Genomic DNA, 15618 nt, shown 5'->3' on the forward strand with positions numbered 1-15618 from the left:
TGGGGCTGACAGGTTCTCCGCAGCTCTGGTTTCTCAGTGCCCGGACTGATGTGTCCCCTAATGAGAAATTTTCTGGACTGCGGTTCTCCAGGTGAAGGGGCCCTTTCTGTTACCTTATACAGCAGCAGGTTTCACTGAGGTGTTCATTTCATGAAACCTTTTATCTCCTCCTCCCAGCCCTCCAGACTCCATCTGAGCTTCATAAATCAAAGAGGTAGAGTCGCAGGGGTCGACACGAGAGCCCTCAAGAGGAGTCGTCTCTTGTTCGCTCAGTGCTTGTCCTGGTTCAACAACTTGGGCCTTTTACATCTGTACTACTTTATGCTACTACTGAGTTCTCAAAGCACTTATGCCATTTCCAAAAGGGCAGCATGAAGAACGGTGACCGTCAGGCCATGTACACCCCTCCTGAGCTACAGGCTTCCATTCGCTATTTCCTGTCTCGCCACTCTTGCAAGGACTTGCCCCATGTGTTCTGCTTTATGAAGTAATAAAAAAGCGTAATAGCTCTCATCCATTCTTGTTAACAGCACAGTGTGAGTTTGTATGAGTGTGACAAAGGGTGAGAGAAAGACTGGGTATGAACTGAATTTGGAGCGGCCCCCTTGAAGGCATATGTAAACATTTACGGTTTGTCTCAAGCTGCTGGTGTGATTACAGAGGCCGTACTGTACAGAGGCAGTCAAATGGAAAATGCAGAGCACATGAGTATGAGTGGCCTACTTGCTGGAGAGCATTTCCCAACTACTATGCTTCACGGTATTAGCAGGGCGCTGCCTCTCGAAACTAATGTGTTGCGTATGATACAGAGGCTTGTTAGGAGATCCAGTCAACATCCATCTACACTCTGTTCAAGTATGTTTACGGGTTTGCTTATCTCCAGATTGAATAGATGCCGTAGTATAGGGAGGGGATCAGACTTGGCGGCGTAAAGTGACGCAATGGAAACGCAACCAGATGAAGTAAATAATTATGTTTGTAAGCAGCATGTTCACGCTTAGAACATTGGAATACCAGCCATGTGAAATCAGCAGTCCGTTCTGAAGGATTCATCCAATACAAACCCTCTTGTTATGATGTGTCATGTGTTTTACCGGTTGTTATTGTTACGGGGAACTGGAGAAATCAGTCATGCCTGTTATTACTCCAAGCATGGAAGCTGCCAGTGTGTGGGATGCTAATATCACTCAAAGGTTGTACATGGGTTTTAAAGACGTTCTCACTGATAGTGCGATGTCAAACCGACAGACATCATTCTATTTCAGTGAATGCGCAAGTAACGGAGATTGTTGCTGATGCAACAGCTTTATACAAATAGGCTAAGCAATTCAGGGAGTGCCTACTGTGATCTTCCAACTGATACAGATTAGGGCTGGGTATCGTTCAAAAATGTTCGATATCGATACCGATACCTTGAGTTCGATACCGGTTCCTGAACGATAATTTTTTCGATACCAATTTTATGAAAACAGTTTTAACAAGATTACATTATCTCAAAAAACTACTTAGTTTATTCAAATTTATTCTTAAAACAGCCTTATGAAATGTTTTCTTTTTCCTCAGAAATTCTGTGTTCTGTATCTGGTTTTCAAATGAAGGCATAAAACATTCATTTCATTTTTCTTTTAAATTATTAAAAATAAAACTTTATTTATTTTGGCAAACAAAATTTTACTATTAAAATTAAAACATGGAAGAAATGTTGTGTGATCATTAATTAAAAAATAAGAGTTTTAATAATTTTAATAGTAGCCTAGTAGTAGCAGTATGTACACTCTGCTGAACAATATTAATTTATTTCTGCCGCAGTGTCTTCCAGGTTAAACCGAACGTTTATTTTGACGGGTTTCCGGGAATACCTTTACAGTTCTGTGTGTCTATGATATGACGCAAGTTTTACTCAAATCAAATGGTAAAATGCTCATGAAGTGACTCTCAGAGCAGTTCTAGAGCTGTTGTATCATGTGTTTATGTCCTCATTTAGTGAGACGGCAGATGCTGAAATGTCACGCGAGCTTCAGTCTGTGTCAAGTAAGCGAAACTGCGCGATATAGAGAGCAGACTGCTCCGTACGCTTTCGAATTGCTCTCGCGGAGGTCAAACACTGATCAATCAGCACCGCGTCACTTCTAGTCAAACACATCTAGTGCTGCAGGCTTATTGGCTCACTGACGTTAATGAGATTAACCCCTTAGGTATCGAAATTTGGTACCGAACGACAAGACGTTTTTCGATACTCGGTGGTATCGAGGCAATTCGGTCGGTGCCTAAAAAGTATCGAACTCGATACCCAGCCCTAATGCAGATTTTTAGCGCTGCCAGTAGAAATGGGGCTTCACTGGAAGTTTGGTGTTCATGTATTTGCCTTCTATTCTAGGGCCCCATCATGAGGTTTGGACTGAAAATGAAACAAGACTAGCACCCAGCCTCATGGGAGACGTTTTTCTCATGAAAAACCAGAGCTTGGGCATCAAGAGGTTTCATAATGAGCATCACAGCCACAGGAATGACAGTAGCAAAACATAGCTGGATGTGTACTTAGCCATGTTCTACATTGTCGTCCCCCACAAACCTGGCCACATTAAATTTGGCATTCATTTCCCTCAGCTGCTCACTAGGAGTATGTTTGCTTGGGTTTTATGGGAATTCATATTGGACGTTTAATCGCTTCGGTTCCTTACCAAGACTCAAAGCACCATAGATTACAATGGGGGACCAAACCTAACGGCTCTGTGGAGGCCTTATTTCCTCCCGCAAACTTTCCCTCAAATTGATGTCTGTGTGTGTATACTGTATATATGAGTATAATACCTTCATGATGTCAGTCTGTGCCAAAGTAAAACCAACCCCTATTTTTCTTGTCATGTCTGTTTTGTAGTCTTTTTTGTAGCATTTACCAGAAACATGAGCCACTTAAATCTAATAAGGTAAACTAGGGAGACAGTGGTCAGCACTAAAGGGTTGCACATAGGTCAAATAAAGGTATAAAGAGAAATCTTGCAGATGCCAAGTTTTAGAAATCACTTGCATTCATGTTGTATTTATACTTTAAAAAGTACTTATAATTAAAATAATAATATTACTTTTACGATCAGGGGTCCTCTGTGATTATATATCTTAGGGTTGTAACAGTTCACAAAATGTGCGGTTCGGATCGATACGACACGACACAGTGGTGTCACGGTTCAGTACGTTTTTGACACTGGGGGCAGTGTAATTGGTTACGGCGCAATGTTAGAAATATTTCTGTTTTAAACCATGAAGACGAGCCAATGGATATCACACAAGCAACGTGCAAACTTTGTGCAAGGGTTTTGCCGGTGAACGTCTTAATCTCAGTCAATTCACTATGAAGAAAGTGAAAGTAAAAACGGAATGATGGAGTAATGGCAGAGCTTTTGGCATTTGACGCCGCATATTCTCTCAGAGACAACAAGAGACGAATCAATCTACTTATGCTGATAAAGGTATAACTGTTTTAATTTATTCCCTTAATATTTCTCTTGTGGCCCGTATATAGTGAAAACAAATGAGAAGAAACTTATTTTGTGAAAAGACCTTTCGAGGAGTAAATAGCCTTGTATAGTTATGTGGTAATTATTGTGGGGCAATAATAAAAGTAACTTCATAATAATAATAGGCCTAATAAAATAAGAATGTAACCGGCCTACATTAATTGAAAATGCCAAATGGCGCCACTGGTGCAATACGTTGTCTGTTACGTCGTTTGGGCTGTTTTGTTGAACGCAGTGGCACTGAGAAAATTCTATTTCACACAATTTAAGTTCTTTTATTTTCCAAATGTAATAGGATTAGTCCAACGAATCGTTCGGTTTGTAATATGTATCGAACCGAAAGCCTTGTACTGAACGGTTCAATACCAATATGTGTATCGTTACACCCCTAAATATATTTATATACAGTCCCCTCCATAAGTATTGGAACAGTAAAGACAAAATTGCTCTGTTGGCTGTGGAGTCAGGACATTTGCAAATATGATTAAAAGATGAATATGAGAAAAAAATACAGAATGTCACATTTTATTATTAGCCATTTCAACACATACATGTTTTACCAAATAAAAAGAACGGCACTTTTAGAGTTCATCCCACTCATTGATGTGAGCATAAGTATTGGGACAGTTGAACATAAGGCATATATAAAAGATTAAGGCCCGGTTTCATAGACAGGGCTTAGCCTAAACCAGGATTAGGCCATAGTTGAATTAGGACATTTAAGTAATTTTTATAAACATGCCTTAGAAAAAAACATTACTGGTGTGCATCTTAAGACAAAACAAAGGCACTGACATGTTTTAAGATCAATCAGTGCAAGTTTCTTTCAGTTGAAGCGGCTCAGAGTTACATTTTAGTCTAAGACTAGGCTTAAGTCTTGTCTGTGAAACCGGGGGTAAAAGCTATTATTTAGTCGCAGATCCCTTAAGCACAATCACAGCAGTGAGTCTGTGACCCATAGACATCACCAGACTCTTCGTCTCATCCTTTGAAATACTTTTCCCAGCTTTTAATGCAGCCAATTCCAATTGTTGTTTATTTTGGGGAGTTTCTGCTTTACTTTCCTCTTCAGCTGGTGAAATTCATGTTCAATCAGATTTAAATCTGGAGATTGACTTGGGCAAGACTTTCCATTTCGTTGCCCTTATAAACTCCTTGACTGAACTGGCAGGGTGTTTTGGGTCATTGTCCTGATGCAATATGAAGCACTTCCCAATGAATCTGGTCGCATTTTCTTGAATATTGATAGGCAAGATGGTTTTGTATCCTTCCAAGTTCATTCTGCTACTGTCATCATACATTAAGTCATCAGTAAAGTTGAGAGGGCCTGTTCCAGAGGCAGCCATGCATGCCCATGCCATGACACCACCTCCACCATGCTTGACAGATGAGGCTGTATGCTTGGGATTATTTGCAGTTCCCTTTTTTTTCTCCACATTTTTGCTTTTCCATCACTTAGATAAAGGTTAATCTTTGTCTCATCGGTCCATAAACACAGTTCCAAAACTCTTCTGGCTCACCTTTGTGCTTTTTTGCAAACTCTAATCTTGTCTTTCTATTTTTGGTGCTGGTTTGCATCTTGCTGTGTAGCAGCTGTAATTCTGTGTCAAAGTCTCCTGAGGACAGTAGATTGTCAGAGCATCACCCCAGCTTTCTGGAAGTTGTTGGTGACTTTTAAGGTTCATTTTCACAACTTTTATGATTTGTCTGTCATCAACTACTTTTGTTTTCTCAGCCGATCAGGTCGTTGTTGATTGCTGGTGTCGCTGGTGGTTTCCAAACTCTTGATTTCTCCATGCCCTTTGTTTTTGCTAGAGCTCTAACTGACTTCCTCTTTTCTTTTAGCATCCAAATTGCTTGCTTTTCTCTCAAAGTCAGCTCCCTCATCTTCATCCTGGTTTGTGTGTGCCATCTAGGGCTGTCACTAACGACTATTTTTATTTCGATTAATCTATCGACTAATTTATCGATTAATCTAAACGATTAATTTCCCACAAAAAAATCTACAATTTTACTTAAGAATATTTTATTAAACCAAATGAAATCCAAATTTCTATGAAATCCTAAAGCAAAAGTAAAGTGCAACATAGAGTGCAAGACAGGGTGGTGATGGCGCAGTGGATAAGACACATGCCGTTGGTGTGAGAGACCCGGGTTCGAATCCACTGTGAGACACCAATGTGTCCCTGAGCAAGACACTTAACCCCCTAGTTGCTCCAGAGGCGTGTGACCTCTGACATATATAGCAATTGTAAGTCGCTTTGGATAAAAGCGTCAGCTAAATGAATAAATGTAAATGTAAATAATAGCAGTGATGCAATAATAATTAGTTCAAATAAAGTATCAAAAGCAAGAAATCATATGGTTTTATTGAACAAAACTGTTAAAATATAAACAATAGAGCTAATGTAGATTACGCATAACAGCAAAGGCCTGCAGGGGCGCTGACGGCCTGATGATTATTTTTACACATTACTGTGCGATCTAATCCTTGTTTAATATTGACCAAACACCATTTAATTAAAATGTCCACTTAATCTTTAATATTTGGCCATTTCTTTAGGACAGAAATGCTATAGCCACTGTAATTAAATTACTATGTGGACATCAAAACGTGTAAACTCAGAGTGAGGGTTTGAGCTTTTATTTTGAAATTGCGATGTATTCTCCTGTGTTTGCGTAGATTTATAAATGATTTACCTTATAAATCTGATGAAATGGCGCACGTTGAGTTCCCAGATGAACGTTATACTAAACCCAAACTCACAAAAACATGCAGAGATGCAGTGTGAGACGCTCCACACATGTAAATGATAAGTTTCTGTGGACGCACGTACTTAACCTACACACATGTAAATAATTAAAGCGCATATACTGTATTAGAACGGCATCACATATAATTATTGAATTAAATCATAGTGTTTGTGAATTCACAATTATGCTTAATAATGGGTTTAATATATCATGCAGCCTTGGAAAATAGTCTAATAATGTGTTTTATGGATTCTCGTCTGTGAAATGCGACACTTCCGGTATTTTGCCGGTTAGTCGACGCGAGCAAAATTAAGTCGACAATTTTTAAAAATCGACTAGTCGACTAAAATAGACTAATCGCGACAGCCCTAGTGTCATCATCAAATGCAAGATTCAGAATGCAGAAGTAATGGATATAACTGATACGACACATTCCCTGCTTTTAATATCTGAAGAATTAATGCAACAGGACACAGCTGATCACTTAGAAAGACCTGCGAGGCACTGCTCCAATACTTATGCTCACATCAGGTAGAGATGAAACTCTAAAAGTGCTGATCTTTTAGCTGGTAAAACATGTATGTGTTGAATCAACGAATAATAAAATGTGACATTCTGTAGTTTTGTCTCATATTCATCTTTTAATCATATTTGTAAATGTCTTGACTCCACAGCCAACAGAGCAATTTTGTCTTTACTGTTCCAATATATATATATATATATATTGGAACAGTAAAGACAAAACTGCACACTCCACACAAACTGGCTATTTGAAGTTTGAAGGCAATCTGTGATTATGAACAAGATATTGCGTTGCTTGTCAGTGATCTGCAGCTCTGTGTATTAAATGCCGCTCCATCTAAATGCACGTGATGGAGATTTGCTACTAATCACAGAACCGGCTTTACTGATGAGATGCGCATGATAATCGCATGTGATATATCGTGCAGCCCTATCTTAGATGCTTTAATGGTTAAAATATCAAAATTCATTTTTATGCTTTTATGTTTTCTAGGTAATGAAGACCCAGAAAGTGTTTTAAACCAAGGAACAGATCCAGGGCTTCAGCCAATCAGAGTGAGGATGGGGCTCATCTACAACCTTTCTTTGGCTGCAGAACGCAGTGGCTGTTATTGCCCTATTTAAAGGCCAGTAAACAAATGTGAAGTGACTAATGTTTTCTATGTCAGTTAAACTCTCAATGCTGTCCATTATCTGAAGATAACGACGTTTGATGATGCATTTGAACATCAAGGTTATTCCGACGGTCATTTGATGACTATAGTGACTACCATGAGGTATACACAATTTAATATTTATCATCCACCATAGCTATTCCTAACACCACGACTGCTCTATAATTTCTTTCAGGTTCAAGCCATGGTTAAACATTGCAGGAACATGTGGTGGACAGATACAAAGCAGACGGATTGGACTTCGTAGAATATTACCTCAGTTTTCATCCAGTTAGAAAACTGCAGCATCAGTCAGCTATTGATTGACAGATGTATTTTTCCTCTTGCTGGTCGTGTGATAAGAGCAGTCTTGGACAAACGCTTCTTGACCCTGACTGGCCGTTGCCATGGCTTCTATTCCCATGACTCCTGTTCCCATAGTTCCTCTGCCTTAAAGGGAAGTTTGTCTGATTAGATGAACAATGGTGTTATTTTGGGTGGTTCCTCATTTTTCGCCTTGTTTTGCTTTTGGTGGTATATGTGCACAGATATGCATAGACACATTCTTTGTATTTATGTTTATGACCTGTTCCTTCCTAGTACAGCTTTTATAGAGTTCTAACATTAATAAATGCAAACTCAAGGTCTTCCAGACTCAAATTATTTTGATTTTATTAGCAGATTCTGCTGAGAGTGCAGACGACGGTGACATCTTTAGCTCTCGGCCAGCAGATAAAGTCAATTGTGACAACCAAACACGCAATGCTGAGTAGGTGTTCTTTCTTTCTGTCTTTCTCTTTCATCCTCTTTCTGTATATCTCTCCTCCCTTCCCCCATAAGTTGGCTGATTGGCTGAGAGTTGACATGTTTTGACAGATCTTTTAATGGTCGACCTGTGGCGATATCGCTGCCTGTGCCTGTACCGAAGGGAGGAAAACTCTCCTTCCTTCCAAAGAAACTCCTTCCTCCCCTGCAAAACAGAAAGCTCTGGAGAAAAAAATGTTCATGTAAAAATCAGAGCAGAGAGTGGGTGCAAAGTCCACAGCGATCTGTGCTCATGCTTCACATCAGACTTCGTCACAATACAAACCACCCACAGAAAAAGATCATGCACACATCTGCTTGGGGCTTGATTTGAATATCAGTAGATTTCAATTAGCCTTGATTCTTTTTTGTTTGTTTTTGAATGCTTGTGACCTCAAGTCAATTCTGTTTTGTTTTGTTCTGCTTTCTGAGGCTTATTTAGTTATTGCACTGACTTGAGGTTAAACCAACAACCACACGTTCCCTAAACTTGAAACTCCCCAAAATGCCCGTTTTAGTGCAAATCATTTCAATCTTCTAATCCTGTGAACTCGAGAGCAGAGCTCTTTTTTGTTTATTCATTTCTCTCTTAAACACTCAGAGGAACAAAAAGAGCTGATAGAGGAATTACAAAGTCTATGCGAGTATTGCTCAACTGTGACTTTGGCCTTATTCCTCATGTCTGTTTTAAAGGCTCAGTGACCCACAGCCCTGGTGCAAATGGACACGAACTGTCAAGTGTGTGTTCTTGACCGAATAACTAACAATTACAGCAATTTTTTTGTAAAATGACCAACACAAAAACTGGATTGCTGTTATGCTTTGCTACGCAATGTTTTAAAGGGTTGCCTCACCTAAAAAATATATGTCATTGTTAACTTCCTCATGAAAAAGAGATCCAATGACAATTATATAAAAATCAATTATATATTTTTATGACTAGACTTTAATAAGCATCATTACTCCAGTCTTCAGTGTCACATGATACTTCAGAAATCATTCTAATATGCTGATTTGCTGCTCATAAAACATGTCTTATGATCAGTGTTGGAAACATGTGCTTCTTAATTGTGTGTTGAAACTGTGATACACTTTGATGATTGGAAAGTTCAAAAGAACAGCATTTATTTTAAATATATATAATTTTGTAAAAAGTCTTTACTGTTACTTTACATCCATTTAATTGTATTTATTTTTTTTAAAATCTTTCTGACCCCAAACTTTTAAACCCTAATGTCATATCTAATTTTTATAAACACAAAATAATAAAATTTGGTTAGTAAATGACAACAGGATTTTCCATTTTGGGTGAAATATTTCTTTAAAGACCAAAGGCTAAAGCGGTGAAACTGCTGAACTTTGTACTACTCAGATGGCCATCTGGCTCCTATCTTCTATGATTGTATTCATGATCACAGCTTTCCTCAGGAATTCTCTCTTCAAGGGAAATTAAACTAAAACCAAGCAAAGACTGACAGTGCTTGCAGAGCACGGATGCTTGTTCAGTGACGTAGGGAGCAAACATGCACTGTAGATTGCTAGTCCCAGCACAAGACCCCTCCTGACTGTTACTACAGTAACAACCAGTCTGTTCTCAAGGGGCCTGTGCTTTCTATCTAGTAGTCCCATCATTGCCAGTGCTTTTGAATGAGACATCTGTGCCAGGAAAATACATAGTTCAGGGGATTTTCACATCCTTACTATTGGGCCGGGACAGAATTTTGATTTCCTGGGTTTGAGCACTTTTCCTGGAAAACAGTTTGAGCTTTTTAGCTGGTTCATTAACAGCCCCCCGTCTCATAGCGTTCAGCTGTATTGGGATCAGTGTGGAATGCAAGTTTGTGGACGAATAAGAATTTATCCAAGGAGAATGTCAAAATATGGCATGAAATAATAAGCACAGCTGTTTGCATTAGAGTTGAGTATCAGAGCCAGTGGCCTTGCTATGCTGAACTTACAAAAAACAACTTTTTGAAACAGTTTTGAGCCAAAAAAAAAAAAAAAAAAGACAAGGTCAGTTTGCTTATAAATAGGTATTTTATTGATTTAAACTGCAATCTGTCGGTACAATAGAAACATATTGATGTGAACAGCAGTAGCTGCTAACATAGGACACATTCAGCTGTAGCTCTCTCAATGGCAATCCTGTCAACCTCGAATTTCAACTAAAATCAATATAACGACTCTGGATTACAATGCTAAAAGGTTCAAGACTCTTGGAATGTACTGTTAGGCACTTAGCAAGTAGAAGTGGTCCGAAATCTGTAAATAAATAAGAATTTTGAGTCATAACAAATTAAAACAACACATGCTGGCTGGTGTACATAACATGGTTTCAAAACGGGCAAAATAAATACACAAATGCATATTTAACAATTCCCTTATTAACCGTCCATTTAGATCAAAATGCTGCGATCAGAGGTTCAGACCACAGCGAGGGTCATGAGACTATAATGCATTTATTGTCTATGATTTGGTCATACCAAAAGGAGTCTTAATGAGAGGATCCCAGTCTAAACATCAGATTTCTAAAATCACAGGCACAGGACTGTTATTGTCAAGACAACTCAGTTTACATTCTAGACGGTCGGAGCCAAATAATAAAGGATTATAGAGGCATAAACATCCTGAAACTGCAGTCCAACATTAGGGAGAAAAATAATAAATAAAATGCAAAACAATCCTCTTTGCGTTCTCATTTTAAATTAAGTTTCACTTTAAAAAATAAATCAAAATGTAGTTACAAAATGTCATTGCAGTATAATATATTAACTGTTGAAACTTAAGGAAAAAAGGTCTTCACAATCTTACGATTAATACGGAAGATCATAATTTAACAAAGTAAAATATATTCTATTGTTTCATTATCCAGATAAATACAAACAAAATAAAAAAAATGCTTACAATCAGCAATAAATACATTTTGATAAGTTAAATAAGCACTGACAAGCAAAACGTTCAGTTTGAAAGTTCTCGTTTCCAAACAGAAAATACCAACAATAATTGTAATGATGCAATAATAACTATATTATAACAATAATAGGGGAAATACGATATTGAATTAATGATAGAACATTTCAACGATCTGTTTGCAACGAAACAATTAGTGGCCAATGAAGTCACATCTTTAGTGGTAACATGAACAGGAAGGACATCTTCTCTCACACATCTTCTCTCTTACATAATCCAACAACCAGAACACACTATTTTAGCGCAAGGGATCACATGTTCTAGGGATAATTACCACGGTGACAGCACATTTAGCACCACTAGATGTACAAATATCTTTCAGAATGATTCATACAAATCTAAGAAGGGTTTGATTCTTTTTCTTGAAACCTTTTCTACCCCAGATCTCCGAAAATCAATGTGATTGAACAAGTAGGAAACGAATAGTTTGATAGGCACTTAAAGTCCCAAGGATCTACCGGCGAGGGTCTTCCGCAAGAAAAGTGGCACTTCCAGGTCTGTAAAGCACGTCGTTGCTATAATATTCAGTAGATTCTTCGAAAAAAAAGGTCCTTGAACAATTTTGAAAACTCTGCTTTTTAGTTCGAACACTATGAACTAATTATGGATTTGTTTAACATGTTCCAGTGAGGATTTCGAGACCTCAACGTTTAAGTGGGCCTTGAGGGAAACAGTTCGTTGTTTTTGCATTACGTCAGGCATGTTAAAGATGTCTAGGGAGGCTTGGGAATACGCTGAAGGTTGATGCTACAGGGTAGTACACTTTCTGATTTGACTCGGTGGCTACGAGAACACTGTACTTTAGTTCACTTCTCTGCTGTAAACAAAGCAAGGACAGGAAGGGATTGCTAGGAGGAAAATTACTCTCTTTCTCGCCAGCTCTCTCTGTGCCTTCTCTCTCACGCCTGAAACCCCTGAGGGCAGGTTTTAATCATCAGAGATGGAGAGTCTGCTGAAGATGGGGAGGCGACGTGCCGCGTCCAGCACAGGTGACTCGGATCCACTCTGGCTGCCCAGGCTGCTCTGGTAACCCTCCTGGTCAGAGAGGGAATCCGGAGGGCTTGGGGGCGACTCGGACATTGGCCTGAAGAAGGAGGGTGCGGTGGGAGAACGAGGACCCGGCATATCAGGAACAGTGGTGCCACCTAAACTGGGCGCAAACAAGTTGGCAAGCTCTTGACTGGAGTAAGTGAAGGGGTTACTGGGCCACTCGTTGATGTCTTCGGTGGAAAATATGGGTGGAGGTGTGACAGAGGTCGGGCTGTCCTGGGAGCCACCTGAGCTTGAGAAACCGGCAAAACTATAGCTGTGATGAAGGCGGGGGCGCTCCATCTTGTTGAAGGTGGAGAGAGGAGGGGGTCCGCGGCGCTCCTCTGCGTTGTGGATGAAGTGGCAGCGTGGCCCGTATGGGCAGTAACCAATGCTGTGGAAGGTGCGACAGAGCTCGGTCTTGTACTTGGGATGGCGATTTAGACTACGAAGCTCGTGCATCCCATGGGCAAACTGGCACTTGTCACCGTATTTACAAGTGCCGTTCTCCTCAAAGGGTCTGCAGAGTTCGGTCTTATAGCGGCTTGAGTTGACCTGGCTGTTTCCGTTGGCACTAATGCACGTGATGTTGCTCGGCCTTAGACGCTCCCCGTTCTCAGAGTAGGACCGGTCGCGGAAGCGGTTCTCCTTGTTGTTGCTGTTCCCGTTCATGGAAGCCGAGCCGTCCATCTTGAGGCTGTTAATAAATTGGTTCTGCGTTGATTTGGAACTGGTAATGGACACGGAGTGGCGGCGCTGGTAGAGTCCCACTGAAGGGGTACCCACCACCTTCCTGTCCAGCAGGGACCCAGTGGGGGTAAAGGGGGTATTGGCACCGGTGGTGGGCACAGACTGTAAATGGGGACTGGAGAGGGGGCTGTTGTAGCTCATCACCTTATTGTTCTGAAAGTGAAGTAAACAAAACAATGTCTCAAAAATGTGGCACAACTATGACTCCCTTTGCTCCAGATACCACCAGTGGGAGTTTATTACATGTTGATGGTATTTTCTGTCTTAAGGTCAGGTCTAGGGCCTGGATTTAATTCTGTTTTAAGGCTTATATTTTGAAGAGATAGAACTAACGACCCTGGACTTTTAACCTACCCAGCAATCTCTTAAAAAGTGAAAGGTTTATTAAGTCATAAAAGATGAAAACGCACAAGACTCATGCATCATCTCCAGTAACTGCACAAATTGTGCGCAATACTATGATTTATTGCACAACCAAGTGTTTTTCTACAGTATTAAAGTTACAAATCCTCATAAAGTCTTTGTATAAATATATGTATTGGGGAAAAGAACAACTTGTTTTATGATGGCCAACATATGTCTGTTGGACAGCTCTGGCCATTGTGTTGTATTTTACTTTTTTATATATATATCTTGCTCAATGAGTGTCAGGTGACTTGTGAAGTTGCATGCCAATAGTTCAGCCAAAACAATTTTGTCATTTATTTGCCCAATGAAATTCCATGCTGAATAGTGAGCAATATTCCAGTTCTATTTAGGTCAAATAACAGCACTTTGTGAGGAATTAAAGTCATAATTGACTGATAATATTCCCATCAGTAATAGCTCTCAAAGATGATTAGCAGTTGATTCTATTAAAATATGGAGGGTCATTCTAGGGTTGATATATCACTGATGCCAAACACTATTGGTTCTCGTATGTCACGTGATAGAGACGCGATGTTTGAAATTAATAACCTTTAAGAGCAACAGCAGAGGATAAGATTAATAGCAGCAATGACAGGTTTTAGCCCCTTCCTCATACAAAGCTAGCATATGGTGGAATAGATCTTCACACATAGCTATATATATATATATATATATATATATATATATTTTTTTTTTTTTTTAGGCTATTCATTATCATCAAAATGCAATTTCCTTTGTGTGTTTTCTGGAAGAAAGAAACAACACTTCACTGGAATAGCATTGGTGAGTAAACTGTTGCAAACAATCCCTTTATCGATGGTTTAAATGTTAAAAGCGCGTTTTGCGCCTTGTGTTCAGTTTCATTCCGTCTAGCGTTCAAAAGAGCTGCATGTTCACACGGTACAATGTTGCATTGCTTACAGATACCTTTATATGCTCAAAACTGACCAATAGATTATTTTAAAAGAAACATGTAAGTAAACTGATAAGTCAAATATCAACCACAATTGCTGGTTAAATGCTACAGTGGTTAAGAAAGGTTACTTATTAAAATTTGAACTCTTACTCAAACATGTTGTGCATAATTAATTCAAATGCAAACTAGACTTGTGGCCTGTTGCGTTTAATCGAATCCAGAGCAAATAATGCACAACTTTATGTGACGCATACGTTGACTGATAACGCATAAACGCGGATGAATTTAACTATTCTAATATATTAGCCCTCCTTATTCCTTCCTAATCGATTAGTAATCGATAACTGCTGATCATGAGATGCACCAGACTAGATAAAAGTGCACATGCAAGATTCTCGTCCTACTCTTAGCGCACGCGCACATACAAGCCAGAAAAGTTTGGCATCGGGATAGAAAACAGCATCTCAGACAATTGCTACATTTTGTGTATTACTATTATGAGATATCGATCTGTTACTCACTCACTTAAACTGTTAAAACGACTTCCCAAAAATATAAATTACCTTATTCGTCACTTCGTAGTCGAAGAAGGATACAACAGTCGCAGTCATTGTCGAATCGGGGGTTGTTGAAAATACTTTAAAGTTGGTTTAAAGATGGTTTGTTAAGGCACGGTGTGAGTATTCCTGTGTTTGACGGGTCTTTGATATAGTTCTGCCCCGCAGAGAGCCCCCTCTGTCCTGCCAAAACTTGCGCGCATATCCTTTATAAAAACTCGCGCAGTCTTCCTGACAGAGTGGGCGGGGTTATCGTGTTTGGTCACGCCCCTTTTTCGCACGTCTCTCTGACGTGATGTGTGGCACTACTTTAACTCTTGATTACGAAATTTCATTTACCATGAATTTACTCACAGCCTGGTGTTCCTCTTGAGCATAATTAACCAATTCAGTGCATTTCATTTCTAACTATTATATAAGTTCACACACACGAGTGAATTTTTAAATAACACAAATATGAGTTATTATTTTAAAGTGAAGCCTGAGAGGTGAGTTTATTAAGTCATAGTATCATATGGAATATTTTTTCATAAATGAGTTGTCTATTGTAATGCATAGTGGGTCTCAGTGTAATCAAAAGAGCTGTGCTGTATATTGCAAACTCATATTATTGCTTATATTATTAATATATAAATCCAGTACATTGTTGTTAGTCTTAATATGTGTGTATATTTTTAGACAATTAGTTTGCATCTACACTGATTTTGTATTAATAATTTATTTAAAGGCACAAAATAGAA

At 39.1% G+C, this 15618-nt stretch overlaps 2 protein-coding genes across 8 annotated transcripts in view; one reads left to right on the plus strand and one right to left on the minus strand.

Annotated features, from left to right (window-relative positions):
- LOC306844234 (DNA repair protein RAD51 homolog 2-like) overlaps positions 1 to 8213 on the plus strand; it is a 44900-nt gene extending 36687 nt beyond the window's left edge. For 4 of the 7 annotated variants that reach the window (XR_013781901.1, XR_013781902.1, XM_079376206.1 and 1 more), the window contains 2 exons: positions 7285 to 7417; positions 7641 to 8091. Coding sequence is in view for 2 of the 7 variants with exons in the window: in XM_079376206.1 (XP_079232332.1) it covers positions 7285 to 7415 (131 nt within the window). In the remaining 5 variants the exon portion in view is untranslated. Of the gene's footprint in view, positions 1 to 7284 lie in introns of all 7 variants that reach the window. The other 3 variants (XR_013781899.1, XM_079376207.1, XR_013781900.1) reach the window with 2 other exon arrangements.
- A 2123-nt stretch (positions 8214 to 10336) lies between these two features.
- On the minus strand, positions 10337 to 15081 carry LOC306844235 (mRNA decay activator protein ZFP36L1-like). Its single transcript, XM_079376208.1, has 2 exons — positions 14885 to 15081; positions 10337 to 13150 (listed from the first exon to the last, which is right to left on the minus strand). The coding sequence occupies exons 1-2, from the start codon at positions 14930 to 14932 to the stop codon at positions 12146 to 12148; spliced, it is 1053 nt and encodes a 350-aa protein (XP_079232334.1). The 5' UTR covers positions 14933 to 15081; the 3' UTR covers positions 10337 to 12145.
- Between the last annotated feature and the right edge of the window lie 537 nt (positions 15082 to 15618).

This window comes from Barbus barbus (genome assembly GCF_936440315.1).
Source record: "Barbus barbus genome assembly, chromosome: 24".
Taxonomy (NCBI): Eukaryota; Metazoa; Chordata; class Actinopteri; order Cypriniformes; family Cyprinidae; genus Barbus; species Barbus barbus.